A 14,294-nucleotide genomic window follows, 5' to 3' on the forward strand; every position below is an offset into this window, starting at 1 on the left:
AGCCCATGTAGAGTGCAAACAAATTGGATCTGATACTGACCCAGCCGCTTAGCAGCCTTCCTGCCTGGCTGGGTTGTCCTGAGTCTTGGTTTTCCCAGAGGATTGTTGTTAGGCTGCAGAGGCATGCACACTTCGCATCATGTAATCACCATGGTAACAGCATCACCTGGGCCCTGCACTGGCTCCTGCCTTGACTCCTTTGGTGTTGACATCAGTATCCACAGCCGTTGCTGTCATGGCTCTGATGTGTCTCCCCATCCCGGACTCACCTCTTGCTGGCCACGATGGGCACCCTCCAGCCTTTAATCTGGCTCAGCTCCGTGTCAGAGACCTCGATCTGCAGGGGCAGTCGGGGCACCCATATGGTGACATGCAGGGGGGCGCTCAGGTGCTGGTACGTGAAGTTCACCACCACATCCACCTTGCCTTTCATCTCTTTGCCGTTGACAAAGACATAGTCACAATGGTCGGACACCTGCCAAGAGAGAGGGGATGGAGGAGGAGAAGTTCTCTGGGATCTGAAGACCACCTTTCAGCCATTTGTCTCTGTCTCTAGCAAAGCACACATGCTTAATGTAGGTTCTCCTTAATGCAGAGCCTGAGACAAGGATTTGGTGCAGTTGGTTTACTGGGAGTTGACCCTAGGGAATGGGGACCAGGGAGAAGGCTGAGGGAGCCAGAGAAACAAGAAAGGTCAGTAGAAAGGTCCATTTTTGCATTTGGTCCTGTGACCATTGAGCTCTGTTTTTCTGGGTCTCATGGAAAGTCCCCAGAATTGTCAACCTGCAGGATGAGAGGCAGAAATATAATCTACCTCTCCTCTCTCTCACTGGGTGAGTGCTGCCCATGTGTTCCCCGTATTCCAGGCTGAGACACTGAACTCTGGGTGGATCCAGGAAATGTGATGTGGGTACCAGAGGTTGTCTGTTCTTCAGGCTGATGTCTGTCCAGAAGACCAGCCACACCCATGTCCCACCCCATCCAGCCCCTCAACATCTGAAGGGCTTGCACTTCCTCAAGAAGTGGAAGAAGAAGAGCCTTCTTCCTCAGCAAAGCTCTACTCCCAGTTCTTACACCCACTGTTCCAATTACATGTAGCCCTGATGGTTCCCCAGAACACTCAGGTCTTCATATATGATGTTCCTTTTCCCTGGGAACACCCTTCCTTCTCTGCTTGCAGCACTTCCCCTGACCCCCTAGGATTATTTGTGTATCTGTACTGTTACTGCTCATTCTGTGAATGCCAGCATCACATTAGTGAAGATCAACCTATGTTTCCTTCCCCTGAATTTCTTCCCTTCTCTTTTTCCATTTCTAGCAGATCACAGCCTCTGGAAGGAGACAAGACAGAACACAAAGCAGAACAAACATAAACAAAATAAAAATAAAAGCCTGCAAGCATCTAGACTTTGTGTTCCTCTGCTGAAACCTTAGGAAGATGGATCTAATTACAGCCCCATGGATACTCTCATGTGGCAAAGAAACAGCTTGAGGATGCCTGTGCTCCCTTGAGGAGGCTGGAAGGAGCAGCAGGTGCAAGGATGGGCCCACATCAGAGGTAACCCATGTGGGTTCCAACTGATAATGGGTGCCCCCAAGGAGCTGTGAACAGAACACTTTAAGGCTAGAAGCCCCCTCCCCAAGGCCTTGATAGTTGTTACGGTTTCTAGAAATTAGACTGGGATGATGTTTCACCACCATAATGAATTGAAAACTGAAAATAGAAATCAAGATGAGTTACAGAGACACAACATGACCCATCTTGCACAGCCAAGTTTATGGGATCACACTGGCCCCTTGTGTAAATTTTTATTTTCAGCTGCAGAAATGTAAAACCATTGAAGGCAGTAAGTACATCTTTTCCTTCTTTGATCTCTTGGTGGCTCATACCAGCGGCTCAAGAAGAAGGAGCTCAGCAAAGTGAACTGAATGGATGGTTGCATGAATGGGTGGATGGATGGATGAATGAATGAGTGGATGGACAGATGGATGAATGGGTGAATGGATGGATGGATGAAGGGTGGATGATTGGATGGATGAATGGATGGGTGAAAAAATTGCTAAGTGGATGGATGCATGGATGGATAGATAAATGGATGGATGAATACATATATGCATGGGTAGATAGATAGATGCATGGACGGATACATGTATGCATGCATGCATGGATAGATGGATGCATGCATACATGGATGAATGGATAGAAGGATGGATAGATGAACAGCTAGATGGATGCATGAACAGGGCTCTTTTTTCATGGGGATGCTTGCTTCAACAGAGCCATTGATCTTGGGGCAAGAGGAGATGTGAAATACTGAGATAACTTGGAGTCAAGAACAGTGGAAACACAAGAAATTACTTTGAAAACTTCCAGAAAGCTTTAGAGCAGTGTTTCCTAACCTTTTAGGAGTCATCGACTCCTTTGGGAATACACATAAAGTTAATTCTTGCCATAGAAATGCATATACACAGAGTTTTGTGTAGCATTCCAGAGTTAATGAAGTCACACGTGGACTCTCTGTGCAGCGCTTCCATACTAAGTGGTAATAGTCAATGTGCTTAGCTGTCTCCCGTCCAGGTTGTATACTCTGGAAGGAGCAGTATCTCCTTCAGGGGGTCTATGGCTCAGGTTAAATAACATCCGATGCTGAGCAATGAACTCCTGTGATTGCACTTTCTTTCCCCAGCTTCTAGGAACTACAGATGGCTACTCTGGGCCCAATTTTCAACTTCAGCTCTCACTTCTGTTTGGAGGGGCAGCTGGTGAGGGCTGGGCTGAGTGAATTTCTCCCATCTGCTGGGGATAGTGGCAGGGGGCAGTTGGGAGGGGAACACACACGAATGGATCTTCTCACTCGTGGTCAGAGTGGTTTAAAAGAGTTTACAAACTGATTAAGGGTGGAAACCAATTTTCACCGCTGTCCCAGACTTGTCATTAGCATGTAAACACTATCCTGGATCTGGGCAAGCATTAGCATAATAGCCGAGCAAGAGTTATATCAGTAATCACTTCTTTAATCAATGTTGTAATTTACAGACCATTGACTTTCCTCATTTATTACCTTTCTGAGCTCTGGTGGGAGGGAACCTGGCCGCTCCAGAATATATAAATAATTAAGAGGAACGCCAAGGGTATGAAGCCACCAGGCATGATAGAGCCATTGTCACTGTTATTCCTGAAGGTGCCATAAATGTCTGGGGAAGCCGCAGGCTGCATTAATCATCTCCTAAGTGGCTAGCAGTGGGAACCATGGTATCACAAAATGAGCTGGCTCGTCTGCAAAAAAGGAATCCAACCCCACTACGGGAATCTTCACAGCCCCTCCGATCCACTTCTGGGAATCTCTTAAATTTCTCAATGTGGGTGGGCTGCCCATTAAGAAAACTACCTGCTGGCCCCTGCTACCTGTGACGTTTTAAAAATAAACGTATTTAAAAAAAAATTTATTTATGTCTTTTGGCTGTGCTGGGTCTTTGTTGCTTCACATGGGCTTTCTCTAGCTGCAGCAAGCAGGGGCCATTCTCTAGTTGCAGTGGGAAGGCTTCTCGTTATGGTGACTGCTCTCATTGTGGAACATGGTTCTAGAGCATGGGCTTAGCAGTTGTGGTGCTTGGGCTTAGCCGACTCTTGGCATGTGGGATCTTCCCAGACCAGGGACTGAACCTGTGTCCCCTGCATTGGAAGGTGGATTCTTAACCACTGGACCACCAGGGAAGTCCTCACTGTGACATTTAAACTACCCCTTTGGAACGCATGGTGGCCACAGAATCAACCAGTCTGCTCTTAAGGACCTTGAGGGGCCAGGTTGGGTCACAAGGGTTCTGGTTGAGTGGCATATGGTTGGTTGATATCTTCTGTCATTCAGACTTTAGCAACTTCCCAAGGATATCACCTGCTTCCTAAGGTAGAGGCTGGAGACCACCTTCCATGAGGAAAGCAAACGATATCTGCTGGTCAGCCACCAACATCCAGTGAGACTTTTATCTGGATTCCTGCAGCCAAGCAGGTTCTCAAATCTGAGTGAGCATCAGAGAGGGCTTGTCAAGTGTCCACAGATGGTTGAGTCTACTCCTAAAGTCTCAGATTGAGCAGGTCTAGGGGGATCCCCACAGTTTCACTTCTAACAAGTGCCTGGGAAATGCTGTTGCTTCAGGTCTGAGGACCACAATTAAGAGATTCACCCCTTGAAATAATGCAATTGCTCCTTCTATGATTCCATGGCATCATATATGTCCCGTATTAGCCTGCTGGAGCTGCTATTACAGAATATCCAGAGGCTGGGGGCTTAAACACCAGACATTTACTTCTCATATTCTGAAGGCTGGTAAGTCCAAGATGAAGGTGCCAGCAGATTCTGTATCTGGTGAGGACCCACTTCCTGACTCATAGATTCTGTCTTCTCTCTGTGTCTACACTTGATGGAAGGGGTGAGGGAGCTCTTTGGAGCATCTTATAAAAGCATTATTTTAGGGACTTCCCTGGTGGTCCAGTGGCTAAGAATCTGCCTGCTAATGCAGGAGATATGGTTCAATCTCTGGTCCAGGAAGAGTCCACATGCCTCAGAGCAACTAAGCCCATGTACCTCAACTACTAAGCCATGCCTTAAAGCCTGGGAGTCACAACTAGAGAAAGCTTATGCATCAGTGGAGATCCCCCCAAAAATCTCTGGTTGGGGAACTAAGATCCCACAAACCTTGCAGTAAAAAAACAAACAAAAAACAAAATAAAAAACAATCTTTTTAAAAAAGCACTAATTTATTCACAAAAGCTCCACCCTCATGACCTAATCACCTCCCCACCCCCCACTCCTAATACCATCATATTAGGGTTTAAAATCTCAACAGAAGAACTTGGGAGCCACACAAACATTCAGTCCATACCTGTTCCTTTCATTATTATAATCATCTAGCTCTGATGCTTTAAATATCATCACTGTGTTAATGACTCCCCAAATCCCATCTCCAGATAACAAAGTGCTTATTCAACATCTCTACTTGGCTCTCTAATTAACATCTCCAACTTCAGATGTTCAGAAATATAACTCCAGGTATAGGTTTTGTGTCTTAGGAGACTGGGGGGTGCAAACTGAAATCAAATTCAGATACAGAAAAATGATTTACATTTCTTGTACACCTGAGTTTGTATACCTGCTCTAGTAACATAAAATGTCAAATGTCCTTGCACTATTCTGATGCCTTGTTTTACATTTGCCATGTACTTTCCCCATCATTCTCGCCCTCAGTCCTTTCTGGAGCTCTAGACAGCAATCAAGATCTCATTTTATTTTTGTTTTTTAAATATTTATTTTAGGCTGTGTTGGGTCTTAGTTGTGGCATGTGGGATCTTTTGTTGTGACCCATGGCTTCTCTCTAGTTGTGGTGTGTGGGCTCAGTAGTTGCAGCATGTAGGCTTATTTGTTCCACAGCATGTGGGATCTTAGTTCCCCAACTGGGGATCGAACTCGCGTCCCCTGCATTGGGAGGCAGATTCTCAACCACTGGACCACCAGGGATGTCCTAGGATCCCATTTTAGAGATGAGAAAACTGAGGAGCACTGAGATTGTACCTTGCCCAAGGTGGAGAAGAGGTTTTATGACAGCTAGTGTAGGACTTGATCAGACTGCTTCTATCTTGTTGTCTGAACAGGTAATATCCTGAGACTGTGGCCTTAGAAATAGCTCTTCCTGCTATGCGAATATTAGAATCTTTTTCATTCATGTGGGCAAGGGGACCAGGGAAAGGGGCCCTGAGACAGGTCACTGGCCCATGGACCAGCTCAGATCTTTCCATCAGCTGCCCTGGCCCTTCCTCACTCTCTTGGCCCATCCCAAATAAGCCCACTCAGACAGGCTGGAACATTGGACAGGGAATGCTGTAATAATTTCAGGTGGACGGCAAAGTGATTCAGTTATATATATATATATATATATATACACACACATATATATATGTATATATATACACACACACATATATATATGTGTGTATATATATTCTCTCAAATTATTTTCCCTTAAAGGTTATTACAAAATAGTGAGTACAGTTTCCTGTACTATACAGTAGGTACTTGTTGATCACCTATTTTATATTCAGTATTGTGTATATGTTAATCCCAAACTCCTAATTTATCCCTCTCCCCCAACCCTTCCCTTTTGGTAATGATAAGTTTGTTTTTCATGTCTGTGGGTTTATGTCTGTTTTGTATAGAAGTTCATTTGTATCTTTTTTTTTTTTTTTTTTTAGGTTTAGGTAGTTTTATTCCTAGGTATTTTATTCTTTTTGATGAGGTGGCAAATGGGACTGTTTTCCGAATTTCTCTTTCTGATCTTTCATTGTTAGTGTGTAAACATGCAACAGATTGTTGTGTATTTTGTATCCTGTAACCTTGCCAAATTCATTGCTGAGCTCCAGTAGCTTTCTGATAGTGTCTTTAGAATTTTCTATGACTAGTGTCATGTAGTCTGGAAACAGTGACAGTTTTACTTCATTTCTAATTTGGAGTCCTTTTATTTCTTTTGCTTCTCTGATTGCCGTGGCTAGGACTTCTAAAACTATGTTGAATAAAATTGGTGCGAGTGGACATCCTTGTCTTGTTTCCTTTAGATCTTTAATCTAGTGGTTCTCAAGAAGGGGCCATTGCATCCTCCAAGGGCCACTGGACAATCTTTGGAGATCTTTTTGGCTGTTATAGCTAGGGATGGAGGTTGTCACAATTGGAAGATGAGCAACTGGCATCTAATGACAGGCAAGTAATGCTGCTCAACATCCTACACTATCCTACAGGACGGTCCCACAGAACAGACAGAATCAGCCAATCCTAAATGTCAACAGTGCCTCAGCTGGGAAACCTGGCCTGTAAATTCTCAGAGATACTTTCTCAGATGTTTTCATGTAAAACTGCAACCCCTCCAAGACTCCTGACACTCTTCTTTATTTTTCTCTACCACTTATTGCCATTTCATATACTATACATGTTACCTATTTATTTGGTTTTTATTTGTCTTCCCTCAATAGAATATGGATGGCAGGGATTTTTGTCTGTTTCATTCACTGTTGTACCCTTAGTGTCTAAAATGGTACCTGGCATACAGCAGACACACAATAAATGTATGCTGAAAACGAATGAATGAATGAGTCAGAGTGTAAGGATATCATTTGACTTTCATGGTGTTTATAAAATAGCAAATTAGTTATCAGCACTGAAAAACCATTGCATTCAATTTTGTTACAACCTTGAACCCCCAAAGCATTTGCATTTTCTACCTTGGTGTCTTACTGGTCTCACAGGCCAGATTGGAGAATTTGGGGGGTGGTGTTGGGAGGGACAGTGGGCTGCAGCTGGTTTTGGAGGTGTTGAAAGCCAGCCCCAAAGGTGCCCACATCCCACAGCAGGCTGCCTCCCCTTCTGTACCCACTTTCTCCTATGCTTTCTCCATCCTACCAGCTATCATAGTTAGTGCCCAGATTTATTTATTTATCTCGCAACTATTCTCTTAATTTTAATTATTGCACAATGTCCCCATGGAAAGTAAGCAAAATGTCAACCCCACCCCACCAAGAGCTAGGCTGAGCAATCCTTGACAGAGCAGGCTGCGGGGGTGGACTGGGAACTATGCCCTGGGAGACTGTTTGGCAGACTATTTCTTCATGCAAATTACTGGCAACCAATGTGAGGTTCTCTCAGTGGAGAATTAAATGGCCAGAAACTGTCGCAAGATCTCCAGACAAGAGTGTTTTCAAGGCAGCCATGGTATGTGCCCTTGGTGAAGAAGAGGCACTCAGGTACCTGGTCCCCTGTTCTTCCCTTAGGGGACCCTCAGGGGGTTACCCTTACCACATCGCCCCTGACATTCACCCACCCTCTGCACACACGGGGAACATACACATCCGAGGAGATGGACTCTCATGGGTGACAACCGTTTTACAGCAGCAAAAAATGTTCTCTGAGTGCTTGCAGTAAACCAGGAACCATTTTAAGGGGTCACATGGATAATTTCGTTGAATCCTCACCATGAACGTAGGACACAGCTACATTTTAAGAATCACATCCGGGGACTTCCCTGGTGGTCCAGTGGCTAAGATTCCATGCTCCCAGTGCAAGGGGCCAGGGTTCAATCCCTGGTCAGGGAAGTAGGTCCCACATACCACAGCTAAGACTTGAGGCAGTCAAATGAATAAACAAATAAATAAACATTTAAAAAAAATCACATCCATATTTCAAATGAAGAAACAAAAACATAGAGAGGTGATGTAACTTGCCCAAGTACACACAGATGGTATTAGTGAGCAGAATTTAAATACAGTCAACCCTAGAGCTCTGCTCTTAACCATGGTGCCTTCTGGTTTATGGGCTGTTTGAGTTGTTGATTTTAATTCTTATTCCTTTTCTTCCACTGTGAGCAGAAAGACTTTATTTTGCACTGATGGCAGACCTGGCCATGTGGGTAGCTTTGGCCGAGAGAATGCGGAAAAAGCTGACAGCCAACCTATCCAAGCTCAGACTGGACAGCTGTCACGTGTTCCTGCCAGCCCCTGTGAGCTCTACCACCAGAGGAACTTAAACTAGCGGAGACCTCTCAGCCCAGCGCTGGAATGAAGCACCCAGACTCCATCACAGCCTGATGTGCAGGGAGGGATCCAGCCCAGCTGAGCCCAGAGAGCACCAGATGATCTGCAAACACACAACCAAAAGAAAAGGATCATTCTTTTCAACAACCGAATGTCGGGGTCACTCGTTACGCGGCAGAGCTGATTGAGTTATTCTGCCAAGTGCTGTGGTGAAGAGGACACTGCCGATACCATTCAGGAGGCCTCATATTCCTTCCTCTCCACACTCCATTCTCCCTTCATCCCAAACCCCTTTTCTCCTCCTTAGGCATTGGAGAGGCCACAGCAGGAAGAGCCCACGGTTTTGGGAATTCTCCACATCAGAGCTTCTCATCCAGGGGTGGTGACTTCTGCCTGGCCCTAGCTTTGGTCTGGGAGAACTCCTTTCCTTTCTCTGTGCCCTATTCTCCCACAGAACTTCTGGCTTATCTAGCATCTTCCCCACTATCTGCCCTCCCCCTGCAGCTGCCAGAGAGAAAGTTTTATGTTTGCAGGAGGTCTGCTGCCATTTCAGCAGTTCTTTCACTACTAAAGTGCCTGACACTTAACTTTTCTGACATCTCTGGAAAAGAAGAACAGGAGAAAGTGGGGGAAGGCAGGGCTAAGCAGTATTTCTGAGACGATGTCTCTGCTTCCCTCCTCTTTGCTTCCTGCTCCTTGCTTAAGGATGGCCAAATAGAAATCTGTTCTGTGATAAATCACACTTTCTCCAGATGACAGTGCAAAATGCTGCCAGGACTTGGGAGATGCTGAGTGGTTCTCAGCTCAGGACTCCTGTCCACCCTGGATCTGGTGGTGCTGGGTGGGACCTGGCCCATGTCGGCCAATTGGACAGCAGGACCCTCACCAGGGCGGTCAAGCCCAGAGAAAATTGGATTTCCTCGCTAGAGGAATCCTGGTTCCAAATGTGTGGCCAGGCTTGCACTGGAGTCAGGGCTGACCCCTCACTATTCTTCATCTGAAAGCGAAAGTGGATCAGTTGTGTCCGACTCTGCAACCAATGGACTATACAGTCCATGGAATTCTCCAGGCCAGAATACTGGAGGCTCAGCTGGTAAAGAATCTGCCTGCAGTGTGGGAATCCTGGGTTTGATCCCTGGGTTGGGAAGATCCCCTGGAGAAGGGAAAGGCTACCCAGTCCAGTATTGTGTAGTGCATGGGGTCACAAAGAGTCGGACACAACTGAGTGACTTTCACATTCTCCATCTAGCACATGAGCGTTCCTTCTTTTTACAGTTACTTCCTGTATTGGTATTATGCACCAGCCATTTTCCCAGGCACTGGAGATGTAGACGTGAGTGATAAGGAGACTTTAAGGATGTTCTGATTTGGGGAGTGTATAGGTAGATGATAACAAGTCAACAAGAAGACACCTGTGGGCAATAAATACCATGAGAAAAATAAAAGAAGGGAACAAGAGAGGGAGGATTCCACCTAGCAAGAAGGTGGCAGGCTTGTGAGATTTTGGGGCAGAAATTTCCAGGTAGATATTCTTATCTTCCTTATATAGCATTTATTAAGTGCATGCTGTATGTCAGATTCTGTGCTAAGAGGACATTAAGGACCGACTCCTTTTGTCCTCACACAAACCATTTTACAGAGGAAACCAAGGCACAGAGAGGTTGGTTAACTTGTCCAAGGTCACACAGCTAATCCTATTGGACTTGGATCTGAAAGCAGTTCTTGAGCTCCAGAAACTTTCTCTTAAAAAAAAAACAACTTTGTCAATTTAGTTGGTGGAAAGTTATCTCAGTGCTTCTATTTTAGAATTAACAAGAAAGTTCTTGAGGTTGGTGATCAAGTCTTCTTTCTTCCTGTGACCTTCTGCAATTCCCAGACACTAATAGACAAGAATTTTATTAAACTGTCTTTCTTTCCTTCTCTTTTTAAAGGTTTGTCTGATATAATTATGCTCAATAACTTGTGTAAGTTCAGGGACCCATCTTCATGATCTCACCATCTTCATTATACTGCTAAAAGGAAAATCAGAGGCAATGTAATTTTTGGAAGAAAAAAACCCTTTGATTTTTTAAAACACCTCTATTGAGATATCTTTGACATATCAAAATGTATCCATTTAAGATGTACAACTTGATGCTTTGATATATGTATCCACTGTGAAAAGATCACCATAATCTACACTAAACCATGTATCCATCTCTTGACACAGTTATCATTGTGGGTGTGTACAGTGCATTGAGAAGATTTAATTTACAATCTATCCCCTTAGCAAATTTCAAGTGTCCAGTACAAAAAGCCCTGGACCTTCACTGCTCTCTTATAATGTGCAAAGACCCTAAGGTAGGAATATTTTGATCTTTTGCAGAAACAGAAGGAAGGTTGGTAAATACAAAGCTAGAGAAGCAGGCTAGGGTATGCTGGGCAGGGAGAGAATGGCATCCCAAATTTGCCAGGAGAATTAAACTGGAAAACCCACAAATACAGGGAATTAGCCCAGTGTCTGGCACATACAGGCAGACACACCACACAGGTGCCTGGCAGACTTGCTGGGTAAGTGGATTGTATTAACCCCGGAAGTGTGTAGATAAGGGGCTTTGATTTTTTCATGCTTTGAAGCATGGGGAGAAGCTTCCAGAATGCCAGACTTATATAGCACTGCCCGGGGCCACTTGCTGTGCCATCAACCAGACTCTGCCTAACGATGTCGCTCGAGATCCTAAAGTCTTGGTACCTAAGACGCAAGGTCCAGGGCTGTCCTGCTGAGGGGACTGAGTGCCTCACAGCTTCTCTTTGAACCTTTAGACTCAGAAGAGCTTCCCCACTAGAAAGGCTTATTTCAAAAGCAGCAGCCGCCACCTGAACACTGGAGCATAGTGAGGAAGGAAGGGCTTAATTATAGAGGAAACCAGGCAGCAAGGATGGGAGTGATCCAGCCATGCAGGTTGAAATGGGAGTTTGGGGAGGGATGTTGCTAAAGCCCCAGGACCATGTCTGCTGGTCATGACCACACCTGTCTTCCCTCAAGAGTTCAGGGGATCTGGTGAAGCTGGAAGGATGAGTCTGAGTTTCCAGCAAGTCCCTTACATTGTTACAAGTCACATATTTTCTCCTCCTCTTCATTTTCTTTTTCTGATCTGGAATCATTTTATGACAGCCTTCTACATGCTATGGTGTCAATTTCCTTGTCAATTATCCTCATGCCTTCAGCAGCCAATCACGGGACCCCTATCCTCCTGGGAGAGCTCAGGGCAGAGTCTTACTGGGAGAGTTTAGACTCTTCCACTTGGTGTCCTTTGCCTCCATCAGAGCTGATCACTGCTTTAGCTAATGTCAATCTGTTCATGCCTTGGTTGATATCAGGCCTTTTCCCTAACCCAGGCCAACTTGAGAAAGGCCCTGGGACAGGAGGACAGGGCAAGGGTGGGTGGTTAAGAACAGGAGGTGGGAGGGGAGGAGTCTTTACTCCAGGCATCCAGGCCTCTTTCGTGTGGCCCTTGCCCTAGTTGCATTTGGGAATCCTCCCCTCCCCCACATCAGTCCAGAGGTTTGGGTGAAGTTCCACCTCCAGCCTCCAAATGAGGGTCAGGTGACCATGACCTAAGCCAATCAGAGCTTCACATTTCTCTGGCCACAAACGATTGGCTCGGGGTTGAATGCATGACTTAAGCTGGTACAGTCAGAGGGAATCTCAGGAATTTTTCAGGCGAGGCTGAAACAAGTAAAAGGTAAAATTTTTCATGCCAGACTGCTACATGTAAAGAGATGGTTTGCAGCCACATTGGGACAGTACTGCACATCCAAGATTTCAGTCAATACAGGTACAGAATACTGAACCAAAAGACAGAGAGGCAGAAGTAAAATACTGATTGATGACTTCATTTGAGCTCCTGGATTCAGCCATTCCTGAAGCTAGATTGCTTCAGAAATAGATATAGGAGATAGGTACAGATAGGTACAGATATAGAAGTTCTTCAACTTCCTTTTTTGGGGTTTAATTCAGTTTGGGTCACGTTATCTGTTAACCAATAACGTGTTCTCAGATATAAGAGGTAAGCTCTGCTGGACCAGCCCAGACCCATCTATGTGTATCTCTGTCCTTAAGCATCTCAGCAAGAATGACAAGATGAGGAACAGGTAAAAACGCACCGTTGTCATTAAGCTGACACCACATGGTGACTACTAATCCTCTGAGAGCTTAGAAACTGACAGTTAGGGAAAGAAAAATGAGAGTAAATCAGAAGTAATTTAATTGAATTCCAGATCAGATTCAGTGGACAGTTATTTTTACTGCCCAAAACACAATCATCTTATTTTCTGTATCAGTTTTTAAGGTATTTTTCAGGGGAATCTCCCTAGGTCTTCATGCTCAGCTCATGGGTCCTGACACCAGCTACACAGTGGGGCATACTCCTAATATATCACACTGCCCCGGGCACAGGGGTTGGTCCAGGGATGATCATATGGTTCTTGTCTAGCCCAATAACAGGAAGTCCCAGGATTTTTGACGGAGGGAAAGTAGCATCTCATTTCTGCTGGACTTGGATCTGAGAAGCAGTGGACGTATGGCCTCTGAAATCACTCCAAGGCTAGGACTTCCTTGGGGGTCCAGTGGTTAAGAATCTGCCTTGCAATGCAGGGGACATGGGTTTGATCCCTGACTGGGGAACTAAGATCCCACATGCCACCTGCCAACTAAGCCTGAACCACAAGTAGAGAGTACGTGCGTGGCAATGAAAGATCTCGTGTGACATAACAAAGGTCCTGCGTGCCGCAACTAACACCTGATACAGCCAAAAAAAAAAAAAAAAAAGAAAGAAAAAAAAAGAGAGAGAAAGAAGTGCTTGGCTTGATAGTGAAAGAAATAGAGTCAAATGCAGAGCTCAGAGGTGCAGAGAAATTGATTTCTGAATCCATCTGTGTCTGAAGCCTGCAGTGCCCTAGACTTTCCATTTATAAGACAATTTCTCCCTTTACTTATTAAGTCAACTGGAGAGTCTTCATCATCCAACAAGCACATCATCCTTGATAAAGATATGATGGGCCACTGGGAAGTTGACATACGATGCTGTCTGAGACAGAATCTTTGTAATCAGGTGGATTTCAATAGAGAGGTCAATGAGGGGTAAAAATTTTAGTATCTGGCAGGAGCAAAGCAGACACAGGGGAGAAGTGTTTTCCAGATTTAAATCTCTGCCAAGGCAAACGAATTCTCTACCCTGTGCTTCCTGGAGCTGGCCAGAAACTTTTCCTCAAGGCAAGGGCTGTACATGCCCAGATGTAGGATTTCTGGGGCTTGACAAGCTCTCTTCCCAATTAAGTAAATCTAGATGGAGACTCCCTTGGCTCAAGTGAAGTCTTACTCATAAATAAATGGTCTTATCTTTTGCAAAAGTCTTTTATTAGAACACAGTATTCTTGGGAGCTTAAGACAGAGTATTAGACCAACCTGTTCTTTCTTGGCCAGTCCCAGTCATTCACTTCTGCCTAGCCACCTCTCCTAGGGACAAACATTTGGCTTAGCTCCTACCAGCTGGAGGCTCTGGGTCTGTGCTTCTTGAAGAACATCTGGGATGATAGAAATGTCCAACACCTGGGCCATCTGATGCCCTACCTATGTGCTATCCAACATGGTAACCATGAGTCACCCGTGTGGCCAGTCACACCCTCTCTGAGGGTGACAACCACAAATGTCTCCAAACATTTTCAAATGTTCCCTGGCAAAGGA

The 14,294-nt window shown here is 45.1% G+C and overlaps 1 protein-coding gene across 1 annotated transcript in view; it reads right to left on the reverse strand.

Moving 5' to 3' along the window:
• The window catches only part of TMEM132C (transmembrane protein 132C), a 452,167-nt gene that overhangs the window by 14,509 nt on the left and 423,364 nt on the right, over window positions 1–14,294 (reverse strand). The window contains exon 6 of the mRNA XM_043489026.1: window positions 270–475. Within this exon, the coding sequence (XP_043344961.1) occupies window positions 270–475 (206 nt within the window). The remainder of the gene's footprint in view (window positions 1–269; window positions 476–14,294) is intronic.

Source organism: Cervus canadensis, chromosome 1 (assembly GCF_019320065.1).
Source record: "Cervus canadensis isolate Bull #8, Minnesota chromosome 1, ASM1932006v1, whole genome shotgun sequence".
NCBI classification, from domain to species: Eukaryota; Metazoa; Chordata; class Mammalia; order Artiodactyla; family Cervidae; genus Cervus; species Cervus canadensis.